General features: G+C 48.7%; 1 protein-coding gene across 1 annotated transcript in view; it reads right to left on the reverse strand.

The window, feature by feature from the left end:
* The window catches only part of pnpla7b (patatin-like phospholipase domain containing 7b), a 217252-nt gene that overhangs the window by 37465 nt on the left and 154833 nt on the right, over positions 1 to 24954 (reverse strand). Inside the window, 1 exon segment of the mRNA XM_084338011.1 lies at positions 4761 to 4894. Coding sequence (XP_084194137.1) covers positions 4761 to 4894 — 134 coding nt within the window.

Genomic DNA, 24954 nt, shown 5'->3' on the forward strand with positions numbered 1-24954 from the left:
TACGCTGCAGCTACTTCCCACCCACAGTGAGGCCAGAGACATGCAAGATGGATCTACACGTCTTCAGCGACACCTCCGAAGTAGCCTATGGATCAGTGGCCTACTTGCGTGCCCAAGAGAAGGGAGGAGAGATACACACCGCTTTCATCCTGGCTCGCTCAAGAATAGCCCCACGAAAGCAACAATCTATCCCGCGTCTAGAGCTCTGCGCAGCCCTAGCAGGAGCGCATCTAGCCACGTTAATCCAACGTGAACTCACCATTCCGGTGCACAGAACAATCTTGTGGTCAGATTCCACGACAGTACTCACATGGATCAAGTCTGATTCATGCAGATACAAAGTCTTCGTGGGAGTCAGAGTCACACGAGATTCAAGAGTTAACAGAAACAGCGAGCTGGCGGTATGTGGACACCAAACACAACCCAGCTGACGTCATCACCCGGGGAATGTCCCTAGATGACCTCACCCGTCGCAACATCTACAGTGACGGACCAGAGTTCCTCAAGCTCCCGGAAGAAGAGTGGCCTACGCCCACCCCACGGGAAGCGAGTAAAGAGGAGGCTGAGAACAAGAAACCTATGTTCTGTGGACTGAGCACAGTCGCCTCCACAGACCCCAACATAGATGATTGCATTACCCTACAGAGTGCGCAGCTAAAGACATTCCTGTGGCACCACCCAGAGATTCAGCCCACTGCCGACATTTCAGCAGCTGACTACGAAGAAGCAGAACTTCTTCTACTACAACGAGCCCAGAGAGACTCGTTCCCCGACGAGCTAGACTGTCTACAGGGAGGAAAGCCCGTCCCATCAGACAGCAGACTGCTCCACCTGGCACCCGAGAGCGACGCCCATAATCTCATCAGAGTGGGTGGTCGTCTGCGGAGAGCCCCCGATCTACCGGATGACGTTAAGTACCCGATAGTCTTGAACAGCCGACACAAGGTCACAGAGTTGATCATAAAGAAATACGACGAGGATGTGCACCACGCAGGAGCAGAGAGAGTCTTCGCGGAGATCAGACGTCGCTATTGGATACTTCAAGGGAGAGAAGCAGTGCGACGCTTCCAGCGAACCTGTCTAGACTGCCGAAAGTGGCGCGCGCAGCCCAGCATACCCCGGATGGCTGACCTACCTCCCTGTCGCCTCCGACTCGGCGACAAGCCATTCCACTCCACAGGCATGGACTGTTTTGGCCCGTTGTATATAAAGAAAGGAAGAGGAACCGAGAAGCGGTGGGGTATTGTATTCAAATGCATGACCACCAGAGCGATACATATCGAACTCCTTCCAACCATGAGCACAGACTCATTCCTTATGGCCTTCCGAAGATTCACATTGCGGAAAGGAAAACCATCTACATTGTTGTCTGATCACGGGACAAACTTCAAAGGCGGAGAAAGAGAGCTGAGAGAGAGCTTCCAAGCTATGGGCCCAGAACTTAAGACCCACCTCGCTCCATCCCAGATTGACTTCCAGTTTAATCCCCCGAACGCACCCCACTTCGGTGGAACCTGGGAACGAGAAGTACGTTCTATAAAGACAGCCCTGTACGCCGTGCTTGGGGCCCAGACTGTGGCGGAAGAAGTCCTAATGACAGTCCTCACGGAGATCGAGGGAGTATTGAACTCCAAGCCCCTCGGCTACGTCTCCAGTGATATAGCAGATGTCGACCCAGTCACCCCCAACACACTCTTGATGGGGCGGCTGGACCCCGCGCTACCCCAGACAATGTACAGGCCTGAAGAAGCGAACGGCCGAAGAATGTGGAGGTACAGTCAAGTACTAGCTGACAAGTTTTGGAACAGCTTTCTACTCCACTACCTACCGTCTCTACAGACCCGCCAGAAGTGGGTAAAAGAGAGAGACAATTTGACAGAAGGAACAGTCGTCATGATTATCGACCAGTCACTACCCAGAGCTATGTGGCCGGCTGGCCGCGTAAGCAAAGTGATCACCGGTGCCGATGGCAAGGTCCGAGCAGCTGAGGTGCTCGTCCAAGGGCGAACTTACACACGACCCGTGGCGAGGCTAATAGAACTGCCCAGACTCCCAGACACTATCGATGACGACCATGACCCCACGACTTTGTGAGTTGACTGACCCTTACAGCGGACCTTGAGTGGTAGACAGTGCGGTTAATCTGTCTCTGCTTAGCTAATTAGGTGGGACTAATTAGGGGGCGGCTGTTGTGAAGGATCAGATTAAACCGAATATATATTTATTTATGGATATATATTTAATAGTATTTGTATATCATTTGATATCCCTTGTATATTCCTTGTACATATACACTGAATATCCCTTTAGTCTACTAACAGCCCATAATAGTTTCATTCTCTCATTGGACAAGAACTTGGCGCCAGCAGCCAAGCCCCTTGGTTCAAGTTCAATCGTGCCGACGAACATGTCGTTACTAGCCTGGTTCCGCGTAGGAATACGTCTGGCGAAATACGAATGGTACTATTTGTTCACAGCGCATATATATATGGCGCAAGTAAAGTAGAACTTCCTTTTAGTCCCTTAGCCCTTAGTTCTTTAGCCTCCAACCTAGTGGCAAGACGTTAAGCCTCACCCACGATACACGTGTGGTGCAGTATGGTCAACTTGGCCTCAGAATGGCATTGAGACATCGTGTGGATTAATAGTTGAATTGTCATAGTTTGGCACTATACCGTCGAGTGGGACGTATTTCTATTAAGTTAATAATAGTCTATTATGTATGGTGCATCGTTCGGTTAGAGTTATAAAGTGAGCAGTACCCCCATCGTTTTCCTCGCGTTATCTAGAGTCTTAACCAGGCTGGGCAGACCACGTGTGGTGCTTTCATCCGAGGAGTTCTGGGCAAGGACGATTGGACCTGCACATTGGATTACCTTACCCGGACGACGGCGAGCCCTACACGGCTTGGATTATTTACTTGCTTTGGGTGCTTTGATTATGCCATGGATAACAGCCAACACTGGTAAGTGTTGGAACTACCCCCGAGAGGAGTCCAGGTGAGACGGCGCTCTAACCCGAGTGAGGTCGCCTCACGTCTCTTCGTTGTGGACCGGCAGCTACCGTCTACAAGAGGGCCCAACGGTATTCATCTGTGGACCAAGGTTCTGTGGGCACCGTGTTCAGCACTCTGAATTCTCCCAAGAAATCGTTGGCCAGATGGGATATCGCCAGCGGCTCTCCTAACCCCCCCCCCCCTACTGACTTACAACCAGCGGGACCCCCTTTAGTGTATCCAGCTATAATCATTAAGTACCATCGCTATAGTTCCCTAAAGAACCAGGTTGTATATTTGCTTCCTGCGTAACCAGAGATTGGACATTCAATGTTGATTTGCCTACGAATACTCATCTGCCTTACAAGTGCATTCAAATCATAAATGTCATTAAGTGAACGTTGTATATACCCTTTGCTATATATTAAATATTCGATTTATACATTTGTGTGGACTTGGTTTCATGGTGGGAAAGTGTTCATCATATCTATATCATGTACTGTGTGGCCAGTAGTTAAAGTACATAAAGCGGTAGTGGTTTAATGATACCATACTTATCAATACAGTCAGGGAATTGTACCCCTCAGTTACAGTATCGGTAAAAAAGTCAATATCGAGCATCCCTACTTAAAATACAATACCTCACTATCCTCTGGACAATTAAACACATGATCACAAACCTCCCTACCTCACTATCCTCTGGACAATTAAACACATGATCACAAACCTCCCTACCTCACTATCCTCTGGACAATTAAACACATGATCACAAACCTCCCTACCTCACTATCCTCTGGACAATTAAACACATGATCACAAACCTCCCTACCTCACTATCCTCTGGACAATTAAACACATGATCACAAACCTCCCTACCTCACTATCCTCTGGACAATTAAACACATGATCACAAACCTCCCTACCTCACTATCCTCTGGACAATTAAACACATGATCACAAACCTCCCTACCTCACTATCCTCTGGACAATTAAACACATGATCACAAACATCCCTACCTCACTATCCTCTGGACAATTAAACACATGATCACAAACCTCCCTACCTCACTATCCTCTGGACAATTAAACACATGATCACAAACCTCCCTACCTCAGTATGTAACTGTTTTTAATATAAAACATGATCACAAACCTCTCTACCTCAGTATGTAACTGTTTTTAATTTAAAACATGATCACAAACCTCTCTACCTCAGTATGTAACTGTTTTTAATTAAACACATGATCACAAACCTCCCTACCTCAGTATGTAACTGTTTTTAATATAAAACATGATCACAAACCTCCCTACCTCAGTATGTAACTGTTTTTAATTTAAAACATGATCACTAACCTCCCCGTCTGGTATGTAATTTGATCTCTTTCTTGTTTTTTTTCTCTTTTCAGCTGTGTTTTTTGTCCCATTTATGCAAACGTCTTTTATCCCTTTTATATGTATTCTGAACCGTTTGCGTTTGTAATCTCAACGGCATTGCAAATGAGGGTAAAACCTCAATGTTCTTTTTCGAGAATAAATAAAGGTTTCAACCACACCTTAACCCTTTCACTACCACACTACCAAAGGGTTAACCCTTTCACTGAGACAATACAGAAGGTTAACCCTTTCACTGCCACACGACAAAGGGTTAACCCTTTCACTACCACACTACAGAAGGTTAACCCTTTAACTACCACACTACAGACGGTTAGGTTAACCTTCTGTAGTGTGGTAGTGAAAGGGTTAAATGCTATCTGGATATACACACCGTTTCGGCCGTGTCCGCGGTCTCCTCCCCCTCCGTGTACTCGCTGTTGGGGTTGGACATCTCGAAGTCGGACAGGGCGCTCTCCACGGCCTCCTCATCGTAGTCCGTCTGGTACTCTTGGTCAGAGGTCTCCTCTGGGGGTCGGAGGTCAAGAGGACAGAACATTAACACCTACAGTTGTGTCATCACGTGTGTTATTATATATTTATTTTTAATCAATTTCTTTTTGGGCTTTGTGTATTTTTCACCCATCCCAATTTGTATTTTATTTTTGTATTTATTGGTTTAAAATACAGAGACAGTGCATATTAACACTTTGAATACCAGCCACGCGTTGTCGTTAGTTCATGCCGACCGTTGTGTGCCGCCAACGCTATATAGCGTTTGTTTGTCGTATTTTTTTTTATTGGCGATTTGAATTCATATTTCATCAATCGAGCCTCAGGTTAGTGTTGCAGACTCTCTCTGAGCTCAATTGGGAAGATACCGCCCCCTATCGTCTCTCCCTGTGTAACTGCACCCCATTACTTTAGACTGATGAAGGGGGGGGGGCAGTTTCCTCATTTTACTTTTCCGTCAAGCCAACTGAAGAATCCATTGTGATCGCCGGCCCGGAAAACGCGTGGATTATGTATTTACTGTAACTGAGGGGTACAATTCCCTGACTGTATTGATAAGTATGGTATCATTAAACCACTACCGTCTTATGTACATTCCTACTGGCCATACAGTACACAGGTATCTAATGATGAACACTTCCCCACAATGACTCGGTTCCACACAAAGCTGTATTTAAGTATTCATTAGCAGCAAAAGGTACATAATATACTTTACTTTACTTCACTTTGGATGCGCTTATAAGGCAAAGGAATGTGCGTAGGCAAATCAATAACGAATGTCCATTCTCATATTACGCAGGAGATAATCATACAACCTGAATCTTAGGGAATTATATCTATGGTACACTAGTAATATAGCGGGAGATACTGGAAGGGTCCCCCCGGTTGTAAGCCAGCAAGGGTAGAGGATCTGTCGGTAGTAGAGTCTGGGTCAACGATGATAAGGAGACTCCGAGTACAGGAGACGGTGCAATAAGATCTTGATCCACAGACGAATACAGCTGTTCTCCGTAGCATGTAGCTCCACATGGAAGAAAGCTAGCCGGCCTCAGGCTTCTGAGAGACGGACTCGACGTGGCTCCTCACAGGGTAAATCCCACACACTTGTGGGTGTCGGCGATTCTCCGCTCCATCAATTACAGGACCAAAAGCAAATATAATCCAGCCGAAAAGGGCTATGCAGTCGTCGGGTAGATTATCCAGTGTACATGTCCACACGGTCCTCGTCTAGGGCTCCTCGGGTGAAAGCGCCATGATAAGCAGCCCAGCCTGGATAAGCACTCTAGCTGATACGAGGAAACGTTGGTGATGCTGGTCACTGTAGAACTTTAGCCGCACGATACACTATACACAAATAGACTATTACTGACTTAATAGAATAGGTCGAACTCGACGGTACAGCGTTAAACTCTGACACTTCAGTTATTAATTCGCACGCGGTCTCAATGCTCTATTTGGGGCCAAACAGGCCATACCAGGGTTAGAAATTAACATTTTTTTTCAAGGGCTTTTTTTGCCCCCCTTAATTGATTTTCGGGGGCTTTTTTTTGTATTTCGGGGGCACTGAATTTTTATGATGAAAATTAACATAAGGATTATAAAACATTGTTGACACTTTTTTTTACAGTCTTCGTCCCTATGTTTGATAATGTAATGTTAATGTCTCCATATATAGGGCTCTACGCTAACCTTTTTCCCAAGGAGCACATGTGCTCCTAAATAAAATGTTAATAAATAAAATCTAAATAAAAATTTAGGAGCACACAAAGAAATTTAGGAGCACAGTGAAAATTGTTCAAGTAACACAGAGTTTATTAACTATTTATCTCATGCATTATTATACTGTGCGTGTGCACACTATGAATTGAAAATGGGGGACCCTGATGTAAACAAGACGAAAGTCTTTCTCTGGTCTGCATCCCCTTAACTTGTGTGTATTGAGCTGTACTGTATTGTACCCATTCTGCAATCTGTTAATAAAGTTTTCAATCAATCAAACGCAAAGGATATCGGTTGTCAAGCTGCTTTTGTATGTTGTAGTGTTGTTATGATACCAACATTTTGACTTTGATACAGATAGGAAAGGTAATGGAATATATTATTAGATGACAGAACATTAAAAATTCTTTATACAATTATTTAATTCATTATGAAATAGAAATTCCGTTTTTGGGTGGAACGTTTGTTGCAAGGAGGGAGGAGGCGGGGACCACTGCGTGTTACACACAACACGGAGAAATGGTCTAGCTGCTTCGGTGCGTCGTTAACGTTAACGTCGGAAGAAATTCCCCACTAAGCCCTAAATTCAGAGCAGAGCAGTATCCTAATGACTTTTATGCTTCAGTCGATAAGGTGTTTTGCGAATTCTGTCAACATACCGTGGGGACTGGACCCGCAAAAACACGTGCGAATATCACTTCAAAAGCCATGTCAGCCGGATTCCTCTCTTTCTCCTCGTCTCTCTTTTGCTCAAAATAAAAATGAATGGGCTTCATGGCTGGCTGATTTTTTTGCGTTGTCTGATTCTGAATGTATAACTTGCCTAAGCCGGTACCGTGACTTTGTTTTCGGGCGCTACTGTGATTGGACGTTTATGCGCCTTGTGTAATGTGGGACTATTATAACAGCGGAGCTGTTTTGTAATCGTCACTCGTCTCGAGTAAATGATTTTTCCGGGTGGCGCACACACACATATTATTAGGGCCAAATACAAGGGAAATGCTCGCACTGTAGATCATATATATAATTATATATATAATTAGTAAACTGTCGGGGGCATTTTCTGCCCCCCTTAACTGATATTCGGGGGCATTTTGTCCATTTTCAAGGGCATTTTGCCCCGAGCCCCCGTTAATTTCGAACCCTGGGCCATACTGCACCGCACGTCGTATCGTGGGTGAGGCTTCAACTTATTGGGTAACTCTCTAAGACTAAGTGCTTCTGTATTCACCTGCGCCGTATTTATATGCTTAGATGAATAAACTAGTACCAGCTTTATTCCTGTCTCATATCCTTGCGCAGTACCGTTCATGTCCAGGCATGTCCCCGGCGGTGACTTTGAACCTGACTTTGGAGGCATGGCCTTGGCGCCTGTGGACCGCTGTCCAATAGGATAATGAAATATTATGGTCTGTACTAGGCTAAAGGAATATTCCGTGTATATGTACAAGGAATATACAAGGGATATCAAACGATATACAAATATTATGCAATATATATCAATCAATAAATATATATATTCGGTTTAATCTGATCCTTTGTAACAGCCGCCTCCTAATTAGTCCCACCTAATTAGCTAAGCAGAGACAGATTAACCGCACTGTCCACTACTCAATGTCTGTTGTGAGGGTAGGGCAGTTCACAAAGTCATGGGGTCATGGTCGTCATCAATAGTATCGGGGAGCCTTGGCAACTCTATTAGCCTCGCCACGGGTCGGGTGTAGATCCGCCCTTGGACGAGCACTTCAGCTGCTCGGACCTTTCCGTCGGCACCGGTGATCACTTTGCTTACGCGGCCAGCCGGACACATAGCTAGGGGTAGTGACTGGTCGATAATCATGACGACTGTTCCTTCTGTCAAATTGTCTCTCTCTTTCACCCATTTCTGGCGGGTCTGTAGAGACGGTAGATAGTGGAGTAGGAAGCTGTTCCAAAACTTGTCAGCCAATACTTGACTGTACCTCCACATTCTTCGGCCGTTCGCTTCTTCAGGCCTGTACACTGTCTGTGGTAGCGCGGGGTCCAGCCGCCCTATCAAGAGTGTGTTGGGGGTGACTGGGTCGACATCTGCTACATCACTTGAGACGTAACCGAGGGGCTTTGAGTTCAATACTCCCTCGATCTCCGTGAGGACTGTCATTAGGACTTCTTCCGCCACGGTCTGGGCCCCAAGCACGGCGTACAGGGCTGTCTTTATTGAACGTACTTCTCGTTCCCAAGTTCCACCGAAGTGAGGTGCATTCGGGGGGTTAAACTGGAAATCAATCTGGTATGGAGCGAGGTGGGTCTTAAGTTCTGGGCCCATAGCTTGGAAGCTCTCTCTCAGCTCTCTTTCTCCGCCTTTGAAGTTTGTCCCGTGATCAGACAATAATATAGACAAATATAGTTTGCCTTTCCGCGATGTGAATCTTCGGAAGGCCATAAGGAATGAGTCTGTGCTCATGGTTGGAAGGAGTTCTATATGCATCGCTCGGGTGGTCATGCATTTGAATACAATACCCCACCGCTTCTCGGTCCCTCTTCCTTTCTTTACATACAGCGGGCCGAAACAGTCCATACCGGTGGAGTGAAAGGGCTTGTCGCCGAGTCGGAGGCGACAGGGAGGTAGGTCAGCCATCCGGGGTATACTGGGCTGTGCTCGCCATTTACGACAGTCTAGACAAGTCCGCTGGAAACGTCGTACTGCTTCTCTCCCTTGCAGTATCCAATAATGACGTCTGATCTCCGCGAAGACTCTCTCTGCCCCGGCGTGATGCACATCCTCGTCGTATTTCTTTATGATCAGCTCTGTGACCTTGTGTCGGCTGTTTAAGACTATCGGGTACTTGACGTCATCCGGTAAGTCTGGAGCTCTCCGCAGATGACCACCCACTCTGATGAGACCATGGGCGTCGCTCTCGGGGGCTAGGTGGAGCAATCTGTTGTCTGACGGGACGGGCTTTGCTCCCTGTAGACAGTCTAGCTCATCGGGAAACGAGTCTCTCTGGGCTCGTTGTAGGAGAAGAAGTTCTGCTTCTTCGTAGTTAGCTGCAGTAATGTCAGTAGTGAGCTCAACCTCTGGGTGGTGCCACAGGAATGTCTTTAGCTGCGCACTCTCAAGGGTGAGGCAATCGTCTATGTCGGGGTCTGTGGAGACGAGTGTGTTCAATCCACAGAACATAGATTTCTTGTTCTCGGCCTCCTCTTTACTCGCTTCCCGTGGGGTGGGTGTAGGCCACTCTTCTTCAGGGAGCTTGAGGAACTCTGGCCCGTCACTGTATAGGTTGTGACGGGTGAGGTCATCCAGGGACATTCCCCGGGTGATGACGTCAGCTGGGTTGTGTTTTGTGTCCACATACCTCCAGCTTGCTGCTTCTGTTAAATCTTGGATCTCTGTGACTCTGACTCCCACGAAGACCTTGTATCTACACGAATCAGACCGGATCCATGTGAGTACTGTCGTGGAGTCTGACCACAAGATTGTTCTGTGCACCGGGATGGTGAGTTCACGTTGGATTAACGTAGCGAGTTGCGCTCCTGCTAGGGCTGCGCAGAGCTCTAGACGCGGGATAGATTGTTGCTTGCGTGGGGCTATTCTTGAGCGAGCCAGGATGAAAGCAGTATGTATTTCTCCTCCCTCCTCTCGGGCACGCAAGTAGGCCACCGAACCGTAGGCTACTTCGGAGGCGTCGCTGAAGACGTGCAGGTCCATCTGGCACGTCTCCGGCCTCACTGTGGGTGGGAAGTAGCTGCGGCGTATGTTGACACCTGGGAGTGAGCTGAGTTCTGTCTCCCACTCTCTCCATGTGGAGGCAAGGTGTTCGGGTATGGGGTCGTCCCAGCCCTGGTCCTTGTCCCATAACGCTCTTACAATCATCTTTGCCCTGGTGGTGTAAGGTAGAATACATCCCAACGGGTCATATTGTCTGGCGAGTGTTCTGTATACACTCCGTCTTGTGGTCGGTAGTGCAGTCGACCTTCCCTGCTCCTTGGTCAGGGGTGTGTGTTTATAATGGAGCGAGTCTGTTTTGAAGCGCCAGACTAGTCCTAATGTCATTTCTTGGGCTTCTCCTGGGATGGTCGCCATCCAGGTCTCGCTGCTTGCTGCCTTGTCCTCGGGGGAGAGGCTGCGCAATACTTGAGGGTCGCTGCTGGCCCACTGCCTGAGATCAAAGCCGCCTTTGATCAGGGAGGCGCGGAGCTTGAGTAGAAGGGCCTCGGCTTCTTCTGGCGTCGAGACGCTTTGCAGACAGTTGTCCACGTAGAAACTATTTCCTACACTTTGTCGGACCTCTTCATCAGCTGCTGGGTCCTCTGCGACGTGTTTTTGCAGTGCAAACGTAGCACAGCATGGGCTGCATGTGGTTCCGAAAGGGAGGACTTCCCATTGATAGATGGCTGGTTGCTCGTCCCCGATCCTCTCTCTCCATAGGAACCGCAGCAGGGGCTTGTCCTCCTCCACTAGTCTCACCTGCAGGAACATCCCTTTGATGTCGCCGCTGATGGCCACCTTGTCTTGGCGGAAACGTAGTAACACGCCTAGTAGAGAGGGGCCTAGTGTTGGGCCGGGCAGGAGCTCTTTATTCAGATTTTGTGATCCGATCTGGTAGCTGCAGTTGAACACAATACGATCCTTGCCGTTGTGGTGGACTTTGTGGTGCGGCACGTACCATGATTCGGTCGTCTGATCGGCCTCTTTAATGTCAATTTTCTTTATGTGTCCCGCTGTGATTAGCTTGTCAATCTCAGCGCGGTACACAGTCTCTTGAGCGGGGTCTCTGGCTAGGCGCCGCTCTGTGTTCAATAGATACCGCTCCGTCGCTTCTTTTGGGGCGTGGAGGGTAGGCATACCCTCTCGCCTCAGGAGTGGAGTTGCGTATCTCATCACTCCGTTGACTTTGACTCTCTTTGTCCCCTGCTCGAGGAGGGCTATAGCGTAAATGTCTTCCTTGGAACGAATGTCTTTCTTTTCGTTCTTAAAGGGCATTGTCTCTAGTGTCCATAGCCTCTCGACATGCTGTAGGAGGGTGGTGTCTTTTTCTGTCACTCTGGAGTGGAGGCAGCTAGTGGCTGCTGTTCGGTTAAGAGACCTAGCGAGGGGGCCTTGTAGTGTCCATCCTAGGCGGGTCTCGACTGCTGCAGGACAGCCTCTGGGCCCTGTGTGGACCCGGTCCATCGGGACGATGAGGTCTGCATGGTCGGAGCCTATCAGCAGGGTCGGGGTGGCACCGTCTATGAGCGGTATAGGTAGTTGACGCCAGCGTTTCCGTTAGCCGGTAATTACCGGTATTTGACCGGCAAAATCTGTTGAAGTCCGACATATTTCATCTCTCCGGTCTTAATGTCCGGTGAAAATAATTCCCTGAGTCTAAGCACAATTTGATTATTTGAATTGTATTAAAATAGGCTAAAATTAAATAGCCTATGCGATGAACGAAACGATCATTACATTTGTTTCCTCGTTGCTTCTAATAATGACAACGACGTTGTCACCGAGAGCTTAGTGCTGGGTGTGCGAACTTTTGTGAAGCTGCAGAGCCATAGCACCAGCAGCCCAATGCAGTATTCCAGCAGTACTCCAATTCAGCCATTTTCAGCCAATGTTGGGTGGGGGGCGCTGCTGTGCGGTTCCCAGAAAAGAGCCAATAACAGCTGGATCAGCTGCTCTGCAGCGCCATACTCTTTGCAAATAAGTTGTTGCGAGGTGGAGAGAGTCGTCACGCAAACCACGATAATGTTGCCGTCTCTCTGCTTTCTCAGTTCTTCGCTTGATATAATTAATACAAATGTCCAATATAACGGAATTCGTTAGCTCATAAAAATGTGATTATAACAGACTGTTGTTTAGTGTCGGACCGACTGCCCACATACGCAGTCTATTTTATTTCAAGTCAGCAGCAGCACGGAGTATCGAGGGACTTATTTTATTTGGAATATATTAATGACTGTATACGCAAAAGTAGCCTAGTTTTAAGTAATACTATTATAAATCTACATGCCTTGAGGATGACATTCTTTATATAGCCTGCCTATCAATTGTTTTAAAGCTCAATAAACTATGACCGGAATTAATCTCATTTGTCCGGTAGATTGAAATCTTGCCGGTCACGGAGACCGGCAACAATTTTTTCTAACGGAAACCCTGGTTGACGCAGGTGCACATATTTATCCATCAGCTTGGCGATGGGGTAGGTGTACTGCGACAGGCCTATGTCTTGGCTGGTGAAAGCGTTAGTGATCCTATACGTCTCTCTGGCTGCCCGCTTGCTGCGATAGTGAAGGAGACATTCTCGCCCTTTATCGTCTTTAGATCTCTTCTTATTGTCCGAATCGTCATCTGGTCTTCGCTCCCCTGCAGCCCCAGCTGGGCCGCAGCGGACGCGAGGAGAAGGGTCTTCTCTGACCCGTCGTCAAGGACGCCGTAAGTGTCCATGACCTTGTCTTGGTAACTCAATGTTACGCGGACCACCTTTAAGAGCACCCGGGCGCCCCCGCTGCTGGCGGGGTCAATGTACATAACACTTGCCTTTGTGCTGCTTGAGGGTGCAGGCTTTCTTCTGTTACTGTCGTGTAGGACGTATAAGTGGGCTCCGTCACACCAACTACACCTCTTCTTTAAGCGGCAATCGGCTGCCATGTGACTGCGCGCACATCGGTAACAGCGTCGGTTGGACTTTATCCATTGACTCACCTCGTCGGCGGTCATCTTCTTGAACGTGTCACATTGTGACAGCCAGTGTTCCTTTTCGCAGTACGGGCACACCATCTTCCACTTCTCTTTCATCGAGGGGGTACTGTGGTTCTTGTTGCTCGGTACTGATTCTGATTGGTGCATGACGGTCACCAATCTGCGGCCATCGTTTGCTCTCCTAGGTCCCTCTCTGGAGCTTGGTGTGCTCCGCATGAACGTATCCAACCGTAGGCTGTTGACTTCTCTCGCCAGGAAGTCGGCTAGGTCTAGGAGGGATGGCTCGGGACCGTTAGGATCACGGTGGTCTCTTTGCCGCCTGAAGCGCTCTTGTCGGGCGGGCGGAAGCTTCTCTAAAATCCTCTCGACATTAGAGTTTGCGTACAGTTCGTGCATACCCTTTTCCTTTTATGCCCCCAGCATCCCTACCAGGGATTGTACCTTGATAGACAGGTCATCTAGTGAGCGATTGTCTGTGGCTGGGGGTAGGCGGTCAATATGCCTTATCTCTTGTATTACGTAGTCCCATATGCGTCCATATCTTTGGTCGAGTGCTGCTAGAGCCGCGGTGTATGGGGTAGTAGAGGTGGCATATGCCAGCGCTATATTGTGCGCTCGGGGCATCTTGAGGTGCTTTAGTAGGATAGCATATTTGTACGGTTCATCAGCTACATCGGACATCATTGTCTCTAAGCACATTCGTAGCTCTATGTACTGTGCTCTGTTCTCGTGTGTGAAGTCCGGGAACGTCGGTGTGCCAATGTACGATGCCATGGATGGCTGGCACATCGGTGAGCGTTGGAAGAGAGGCCTCCTAGGCGAGTCTCCTCTTACGTGTCTTGGTGGGCTGGTACCTGCTGGGTACCATGGCCCGCGTACCCAGGTGCTGTTCCTCGGGGGCTGGTCGTGCGTCAAGCTCACCCGTGAATTGAGTCGGGGGTCTGTAGCGCAGAGCCGCGGGGGTAAAGCCTGGGCTGTACTGGACCTCCTGGTCCTGTGGAGTACTGTGCTGCTGTTGGGCTTGACTCTCCTCCTCTCCCTCTTCTTCTTCCTCTGGCAGGTCATCTAGATCCTGTAGTCGTCTATTTAGCCTCTCCGCGGTGTAGACTGGTTCTTCCCTGTAGCTGGGTCTCGCTTGGACCGGTCGGGAAAGGGGTTCGGAGAGGGGTATAGGCTCTCTCTGGTGGTCGGGCTCAGGGTCGCTTGATCGGGTAGGGGAGGGTGCCCTTGACCCTTGTCTTGACGAGGCCCTGGAGCCCCGTGCGGAGGGGTTGCCCTGGTAATCAGCTGCTCCATTATCTGCGCTTGTAATCGGTCGCGCTCGGCTTCGCGCTTGGTGAGAGCGAGGTCGCGCTCTGCTTCTCTTTGGGCACCGGCAGCGGCGCGCTGGGCTTTGGCGGCGGCGCGCTGGGCTTCGGCCCGGTCTCTTCCCATATTCTCTTCCGTCTGAAGGCGTCTAATCTCTAGACGTATACGGTCTTCGTCACTCCGTTGCTGCGCTTGAAGGCGTTCTCTTTCCATGGAAGAATGTTCGCGCTCACTAAGCGTCTGTGCTTGGAGTCGATCGCGCTCGGTTGAGGCTGCCAGGCTGGCGAGGAAGGCCTGTGCCAGCATCTTGTCCGCCTCGCTGGGGGAAGACGCTGGTTGCGGTGATCCGCTCCTGGTAGTACTCGTTGGAGATCCGTTCTCCTGTGGCGAGTCGAGGAGATCCATCTCCGGGGTGCTCGTCCCTTCTGGTCGTGGGTCGAGTTCCATCCCTGGAGGGCTTTCTTTATCCTGGAGCTCTCCGGGGACTACTTCTTCGGTCTTGGCGGGGGGTAAAGTCATGTCAGGTCCCTCCTGGTCCCCACCGTGAGCTTGGTCAGTTACGTTAGAACCCACTAGGGCCTCTACTGGCGGGGTAGCCTGGTCGATAGGGTCGGACATAATTTTACTATCTACTTTTTCCGCGTTTACCGTCTGTAGAAAGCTAGGTAGTATACTGGCAACGTAATCCTCTAAGTACTGAGGTGTCTGCCGTCTACGCTGCGGGCGATCTATTTTAGGAGAACCGTTTTGTGGAGTGTTCATCATTGGCCATGTCAATATTAATACCACTATATTAATATTACGCTAGTTACCCTCCGGCTCGAAGGACCAATTGTAACTGAGGGGTACAATTCCCTGACTGTATTGATAAGTATGGTATCATTAAACCACTACCGTCTTATGTACATTCCTACTGGCCATACAGTACACAGGTATCTAATGATGAACACTTCCCCACAATGACTCGGTTCCACACAAAGCTGTATTTAAGTATTCATTAGCAGCAAAAGGTACATAATATACTTTACTTTACTTCACTTTGGATGCGCTTATAAGGCAAAGGAATGTGCGTAGGCAAATCAATAACGAATGTCCATTCTCATATTACGCAGGAGATAATCATGCAACCTGAATCTTAGGGAATTATATCTATGGTACACTAGTAATATAGCGGGAGATACTGGAAGGGTCCCCCCGGTTGTAAGCCAGCAAGGGTAGAGGATCTATCGGTAGTAGAGTCTGGGTCAACGATGATAAGGAGACTCCGAGTACAGGAGACGGTGCAATAAGATCTTGATCCACAGACGAATACAGCTGTTCTCCGTAGCATGTAGCTCCACATGGAAGAAAGCTAGCCGGCCTCAGGCTTCTGAGAGACGGACTCGACGTGGCTCCTCACAGGGTAAATCCCACACACTTGTGGGTGTCGGCGATTCTCCGCTCCATCAATTACAGGACCAAAAGCAAATATAATCCAGCCGAAAAGGGCTATGCAGTCGTCGGGTAGATTATCCAGTGTACATGTCCACACGGTCCTCGTCTAGGGCTCCTCGGGTGAAAGCGCCATGATAAGCAGCCCAGCCTGGATAAGCACTCTAGCTGATACAAGGAAACGTTGTTGATGCTGGTCACTGTAGAACTTTAGCCGCACGATACACTATACACAAATAGACTATTACTGACTTAATAGAATAGGTCGAACTCGATGGTACAGCGTTAAACTCTGACACTTCAGTTATTAATTCGCACGCGGTCTCAATGCTCTATTTGGGGCCAAACAGGCCATACTGCACCGCACGTCGTATCGTGGGTGAGGCTTCAACTTATTGGGTAACTCTCTAAGACTAAGTGCTTCTGTATTCACCTGCGCCGTATTTATACGCTTAGATGAATAAACTAGTACCAGCTTTATTCCTGTCTCATATCCTTGCGCAGTACCGTTCATGTCCAGGCATGTCCCCGGCGGTGACTTTGAACCTGACTTTGGAGGCATGGCCTTGGCGCCTGTGGACCGCTGTCCAATAGGATAATGAAATATTATGGTCTGTACTAGGCTAAAGGGATATTCCGTGTATATGTACAAGGAATATACAAGGGATATCAAACGATATACAAATATTATGCAATATATATCAATCAATAAATATATATATTCGGTTTAATCTGATCCTTTGTAACATTTACAGTACCCAATGCTGAATCAATAAACACGATCGATATTTGGAATGGCGATCAGGAATTGGAATAATCTTTTTGGATAACATCTGATCTGAGGTAAGGAATTTATTTTACCAGTCTTAGGATAATCAGAGCTGTTTTCACCAATATATCAGCGTTTTCCCTATGCGTGTGTGTGTGTGTGTCTGTGTGTGCGCGATCAGGAAATGAGAGAATCGATATTTCAGCCCACTTCTATAGCGTACATAAGTACACATATACTATCGATAATCTAGCGTTTATTTGAAAACGATTCATAAATAGGCCGAGAAATGACAACGTTTTTGTGTATGCCAGAATATTCCAGTAAATGCCGTTTATCACAGAATCTTTATATTTGCATTTAACGGGGGTAAGGCGCACCGCATGGCTGGTAATCAAAGTGTTAAGGAAAATGTTACTGTAAATATGCCAGTTTAGCCAGGTTGGCTAATTTTCACTCCGTTGCTGCGCTTGAAGGCGTTCTCTTTCCATGGAAGAATGTTCGCGCTCACTAAGCGTCTGTGCTTGGAGTCGATCGCGCTCGGTTGAGGCTGCCAGGCTGGCGAGGAAGGCCTGTGCCAGCATCTTGTCCGCCTCGCTGGGGGAAGACGCTGGTTGCGGTGATCCGCTCCTGGTAGTACTCGTTGGAGATCCGTTCTCCTGTGGCGAGTCGAGGAGATCCATCTCCGGGGTGCTCGTCCCTTCTGGTCGTGGGTCGAGTTCCATCCCTGGAGGGCTTTCTTTATCCTGGAGCTCTCCGGGGACTACTTCTTCGGTCTTGGCGGGGGGTAAAGTCATGTCAGGTCCCTCCTGGTCCCCACCGTGAGCTTGGTCAGTTACGTTAGAACCCACTAGGGCCTCTACTGGCGGGGTAGCCTGGTCGATAGGGTCGGACATAATTTTACTATCTACTTTTTCCGCGTTTACCGTCTGTAGAAAGCTAGGTAGTATACTGGCAACGTAATCCTCTAAGTACTGAGGTGTCTGCCGTCTACGCTGCGGGCGATCTATTTTAGGAGAACCGTTTTGTGGAGTGTTCATCATTGGCCATGTCAATATTAATACCACTATATTAATATTACGCTAGTTACCCTCCGGCTCGAAGGACCAATTGTAACTGAGGGGTACAATTCCCTGACTGTATTGATAAGTATGGTATCATTAAACCACTACCGTCTTATGTACATTCCTACTGGCCATACAGTACACAGGTATCTAATGATGAACACTTCCCCACAATGACTCGGTTCCACACAAAGCTGTATTTAAGTATTCATTAGCAGCAAAAGGTACATAATATACTTTACTTTACTTCACTTTGGATGCGCTTATAAGGCAAAGGAATGTGCGTAGGCAAATCAATAACGAATGTCCATTCTCATATTACGCAGGAGATAATCATGCAACCTGAATCTTAGGGAATTATATCTATGGTACACTAGTAATATAGCGGGAGATACTGGAAGGGTCCCCCCGGTTGTAAGCCAGCAAGGGTAGAGGATCTATCGGTAGTAGAGTCTGGGTCAACGATGATAAGGAGACTCCGAGTACAGGAGACGGTGCAATAAGATCTTGATCCACAGACGAATACAGCTGTTCTCCGTAGCATGTAGCTCCACATGGAAGAAAGCTAGCCGGCCTCAGGCTTCTGAGAGACGGACTCGACGTGGCTCCTCACAGGGTAAATCCCACACACTTGTGGGTGTCGGCGATTCTCCGCTCCATCAATTACAGGACCAAAAGCAAATATAATCCAGCCGAAAAGGGCTATGCAGTCGTCGGGTAGATTATCCAGTGTACATGTCCACACGGTCCTCGTCTAGGGCTCCTCGGGTGAAAGCGCCATGATAAGCAGCCCAGCCTGGATAAGCACTCTAGCTGATACAAGGAAACGTTGTTGATGCTGGTCACTGTAGAACTTTAGCCGCACGATACACTATACACAAATAGACTATTACTGACTTAATAGAATAGGTCGAACTCGATGGTACAGCGTTAAACTCTGACACTTCAGTTATTAATTCGCACGCGGTCTCAATGCTCTATTTGGGGCCAAACAGGCCATACTGCACCGCACGTCGTATCGTGGGTGAGGCTTCAACTTATTGGGTAACTCTCTAAGACTAAGTGCTTCTGTATTCACCTGCGCCGTATTTATACGCTTAGATGAATAAACTAGTACCAGCTTTATTCCTGTCTCATATCCTTGCGCAGTACCGTTCATGTCCAGGCATGTCCCCGGCGGTGACTTTGAACCTGACTTTGGAGGCATGGCCTTGGCGCCTGTGGACCGCTGTCCAATAGGATAATGAAATATTATGGTCTGTACTAGGCTAAAGGGATATTCCGTGTATATGTACAAGGAATATACAAGGGATATCAAACGATATACAAATATTATGCAATATATATCAATCAATAAATATATATATTCGGTTTAATCTGATCCTTTGTAACATTTACAGTACCCAATGCTGAATCAATAAACACGATCGATATTTGGAATGGCGATCAGGAATTGGAATAATCTTTTTGGATAACATCTGATCTGAGGTAAGGAATTTATTTTACCAGTCTTAGGATAATCAGAGCTGTTTTCACCAATATATCAGCGTTTTCCCTATGCGTGTGTGTGTGTGTGTCTGTGTGTGCGCGATCAGGAAATGAGAGAATCGATATTTCAGCCCACTTCTATAGCGTACATAAGTACACATATACTATCGATAATCTAGCGTTTATTTGAAAACGATTCATAAATAGGCCGAAAAATTACAACGTTTTTGTGTATGCCAGAATATTCCAGTAAATGCCGTTTATCACAGAATCTTTATATTTGCATTTAACGGGGGTAAGGCGCACCGCATGGCTGGTAATCAAAGTGTTAAGGAAAATGTTACTGTAAATATGCCAGTTTAGCCAGGTTGGCTAATTTTCACTCCGTTGCTGCGCTTGAAGGCGTTCTCTTTCCATGGAAGAATGTTCGCGCTCACTAAGCGTCTGTGCTTGGAGTCGATCGCGCTCGGTTGAGGCTGCCAGGCTGGCGAGGAAGGCCTGTGCCAGCATCTTGTCCGCCTCGCTGGGGGAAGACGCTGGTTGCGGTGATCCGCTCCTGGTAGTACTCGTTGGAGATCCGTTCTCCTGTGGCGAGTCGAGGAGATCCATCTCCGGGGTGCTCGTCCCTTCTGGTCGTGGGTCGAGTTCCATCCCTGGAGGGCTTTCTTTATCCTGGAGCTCTCCGGGGACTACTTCTTCGGTCTTGGCGGGGGGTAAAGTCATGTCAGGTCCCTCCTGGTCCCCACCGTGAGCTTGGTCAGTTACGTTAGAACCCACTAGGGCCTCTACTGGCGGGGTAGCCTGGTCGATAGGGTCGGACATAATTTTACTATCTACTTTTTCCGCGTTTACCGTCTGTAGAAAGCTAGGTAGTATACTGGCAACGTAATCCTCTAAGTACTGAGGTGTCTGCCGTCTACGCTGCGGGCGATCTATTTTAGGAGAACCGTTTTGTGGAGTGTTCATCATTGGCCATGTCAATATTAATACCACTATATTAATATTACGCTAGTTACCCTCCGGCTCGAAGGACCAATTGTAACTGAGGGGTACAATTCCCTGACTGTATTGATAAGTATGGTATCATTAAACCACTACCGTCTTATGTACATTCCTACTGGCCATACAGTACACAGGTATCTAATGATGAACACTTCCCCACAATGACTCGGTTCCACACAAAGCTGTATTTAAGTATTCATTAGCAGCAAAAGGTACATAATATACTTTACTTTACTTCACTTTGGATGCGCTTATAAGGCAAAGGAATGTGCGTAGGCAAATCAATAACGAATGTCCATTCTCATATTACGCAGGAGATAATCATGCAACCTGAATCTTAGGGAATTATATCTATGGTACACTAGTAATATAGCGGGAGATACTGGAAGGGTCCCCCCGGTTGTAAGCCAGCAAGGGTAGAGGATCTATCGGTAGTAGAGTCTGGGTCAACGATGATAAGGAGACTCCGAGTACAGGAGACGGTGCAATAAGATCTTGATCCACAGACGAATACAGCTGTTCTCCGTAGCATGTAGCTCCACATGGAAGAAAGCTAGCCGGCCTCAGGCTTCTGAGAGACGGACTCGACGTGGCTCCTCACAGGGTAAATCCCACACACTTGTGGGTGTCGGCGATTCTCCGCTCCATCAATTACAGGACCAAAAGCAAATATAATCCAGCCGAAAAGGGCTATGCAGTCGTCGGGTAGATTATCCAGTGTACATGTCCACACGGTCCTCGTCTAGGGCTCCTCGGGTGAAAGCGCCATGATAAGCAGCCCAGCCTGGATAAGCACTCTAGCTGATACAAGGAAACGTTGTTGATGCTGGTCACTGTAGAACATTAGCCGCACGATACACTATACACAAATAGACTATTACTGACTTAATAGAATAGGTCGAACTCGATGGTACAGCGTTAAACTCTGACACTTCAGTTATTAATTCGCACGCGGTCTCAATGCTCTATTTGGGGCCAAACAGGCCATACTGCACCGCACGTCGTATCGTGGGTGAGGCTTCAACTTATTGGGTAACTCTCTAAGACTAAGTGCTTCTGTATTCACCTGCGCCGTATTTATACGCTTAGATGAATAAACTAGTACCAGCTTTATTCCTGTCTCATATCCTTGCGCAGTACCGTTCATGTCCAGGCATGTCCCCGGCGGTGACTTTGAACCTGACTTTGGAGGCATGGCCTTGGCGCCTGTGGACCGCTGTCCAATAGGATAATGAAATATTATGGTCTGTACTAGGCTAAAGGGATATTCCGTGTATATGTACAAGGAATATACAAGGGATATCAAACGATATACAAATATTATGCAATATATATCAATCAATAAATATATATATTCGGTTTAATCTGATCCTTTGTAACATTTACAGTACCCAATGCTGAATCAATAAACACGATCGATATTTGGAATGGCGATCAGGAATTGGAATAATCTTTTTGGATAACATCTGATCTGAGGTAAGGAATTTATTTTACCAGTCTTAGGATAATCAGAGCTGTTTTCACCAATATATCAGCGTTTTCCCTATGCGTGTGTGTGTGTGTGTCTGTGTGTGCGCGATCAGGAAATGAGAGAATCGATATTTCAGCCCACTTCTATAGCGTACATAAGTACACATATACTATCGATAATCTAGCGTTTATTTGAAAACGATTCATAAATAGGCCGAAAAATGACAACGTTTTTGTGTATGCCAGAATATTCCAGTAAATGCCGTTTATCACAGAATCTTTATATTTGCATTTAACGGGGGTAAGGCGCACCGCATGGCTGGTAATCAAAGTGTTAAGGAAAATGTTACTGTAAATATGCCAGTTTAGCCAGGTTGGCTAATTTTCAACTGTAGTCTCTGGGGCAGGTGACATGAGCACTACAATAATTAAGACGGTACAATAATTAAAACACAGTAGGAATCAGTAGGTTACAATACACTAAAATACATTAAAATAAATTACAATACATCACAACCCCTCAGTTCAAATGGTCGCACACTTGAGAATCTCTCAACCATGATTTTAAGTTCGATTTAAATGAAATGTATCTTTGATACTCCCTGAGCCGTATTGGCAGACTGTTCCAGGTGTGGGCTGCTCTTGTTATGCCAATTCCCTTCCTGGTCGCTGTGCGCATTGCCCCTCTGTCGGCCTGGGGAGGGTGTAGAACTACCACATGCTGCCCCACTGTCGGCCTGGGGAGGGTGTAGACTACCACATGCTGCCCTACTGTTGGTCTGGAGAGGGTGTAGAACTACCACATGCTGCCCCACTGTCGGCCTGGGGAGGGTGTAGAACTACCACATGCTGCCCTACTGTTGGTCTGGGGAGGGTGTAGAACTACCACATGCTGCCCTACTGTCGGTGTGGGGAGGGTGTAGAACTACCACATGCTGCCCCACTGTCGGCCTGGGGAGGGTGTAGACTACCACATGCTGCCCTACTGTCGGTCTGGGGAGGGTGTAGAACTACCACATGCTGCCCTACTGTCGGCCTGGACAGGGTGTAGAACTACCACATGCTGCCCTACTGTCGGTCTGGGGAGGGTGTAGAACTACCACATGCTGCCCTACTGTTGGTCTGGGGAGGGTGTAGAACTACCACATGCTGCCCCACTGTCGGTGTGGGGAGGGTGTAGAACTACCACATGCTGCCCTACTGTCGGCCTGGACAGGGTGTAGAACTACCACATGCTGCCCTACTGTCAGTCTGGGGAGGGTGTATAACTACCACATGCTGCCCTACTGTTGGTCTGGGGAGGGTGTAGAACTACCACATGCTGCCCCACTGTCGGTGTGGGGAGGGTGTAGAACTACCACATGCTGCCCTACTGTCGGCCTGGGGAGGGTGTAGAACTACCACATGCTGCCCCTCTGTCGGTCTGGGGAGGGTGTAGAACTACCACATGCTGCCCTACTGTCGGCCTGGGGAGGGTGTAGAACTACCACATGCTGCCCTACTGTCAGTCTGGGGAGGGTGTAGAACTACCACATGCTGCCCTACTGTCGGCCTGGGGAGGGTGTAGAACTACCACATGCTGCCCTACTGTCAGTCTGGGGAGGGTGTAGAACTACCACATGCTGCCCTACTGTCGGCCTGGGGAGGGTGTAGAACTACCACATGCTGCCCTACTGTCGGTCTGGGGAGGGTGTAGAACTACCACATGCTGCCCTACTGTCGGTCTGGGGAGGGTGTAGAACTACCACATGCTGCCCCACTGTCGGTCTGGGGAGGGTGTAGAACTACCACATGCTGCCCTACTGTCGGTCTGGGGAGGGTGTAGACTACCACATGCTGCCCCACTGTCGGCCTGGGGAGGGTGTAGAACTACCACATGCTGCCCCACTGTCGGTCTGGGGAGGGTGTAGACTACCACATGCTGCCCTACTGTCGGTGTGGGGAGGGTGTAGAACTACCACATGCTGCCCTACTGTCAGTCTGGGGAGGGTGTAGAACTACCACATGCTGCCCCACTGTCGGCCTGGGGAGGGTGTAGAAGGACAACATGCTGCCCCACTGTTGGCCTGGGGAGGGTGTAGAACTACCACATGCTGCCCTACTGTCGGCCTGGGGAGGGTGTAGAACTACCACATGCTGCCCCACTGTCGGCCTGGGGAGGGTGTAGAACTACCACATGCTGCCCCTCTGTCGGTCTGGGGAGGGTGTAGACTACCACATGCTGCCCTCTGTCGGCCTGGGGAGGGTGTAGAACTACCACATGCTGCCCCACTGTTGGCCTGGGGAGGGTGTAGAACTACCACATGCTGCCCTACTGTCGGCCTGGGGAGGGTGTAGAACTACCACATGCTGCCCTACTGTCGGCCTGGGGAGGGTGTAGAACTACCACATGCTGCCCTCTGTCGGCCTGGGGAGGGTGTAGAACTACCACATGCTGCCCTACTGTCGGTCTGGGGAGGGTGTAGAACTACCACATGCTGCCCTACTGTCGGTCTGGGGAGGGTGTAGAACTACCACATGCTGCCCTACTGTCGGTCTGGGGAGGGTGTAGACTACCACATGCTGCCCCACTGTCGGTCTGGGGAGGGTGTAGAACTACCACATGCTGCCCTCTGTCGGTCTGGGGAGGGTGTAGAACTACCACATGCTGCCCTCTGTCGGCCTGGGGAGGGTGTAGAACTACCACATGCTGCCCTACTGTCGGTCTGGGGAGGGTGTAGACTACCACATGCTGCCCTACTGTCGGCCTGGGGAGGGTGTAGAACTACCACATGCTGCCCCACTGTCGGTCTGGGGAGGGTGTAGAACTACCACATGCTGCCCTCTGTTGGCCTGGGGAGGGTGTAGAACTACCACATGCTGCCCTACTGTCGGTCTGGGGAGGGTGTAGAACTACCACATGCTGCCCTACTGTCGGTCTGGGGAGGGTGTAGAACTACCACATGCTGCCCCACTGTCGGCCTGGGGAGGGTGTAGAACTACCACATGCTGCCCTACTGTCGGTGTGGGGAGGGTGTAGAACTACCACATGCTGCCCTACTGTCGGTGTGGGGAGGGTGTAGAACTACCACATGCTGCCCTACTGTCGGTCTGGGGAGGGTGTAGAACTACCACATGCTGCCCCTCTGTCGGCCTGGGGAGGGTGTAGAACTACCAC

This window comes from Notolepis coatsorum (genome assembly GCF_963971535.1).
Source record: "Notolepis coatsorum genome assembly, chromosome: 1".
Classification (NCBI taxonomy): Eukaryota; Metazoa; Chordata; class Actinopteri; order Aulopiformes; family Paralepididae; genus Notolepis; species Notolepis coatsorum.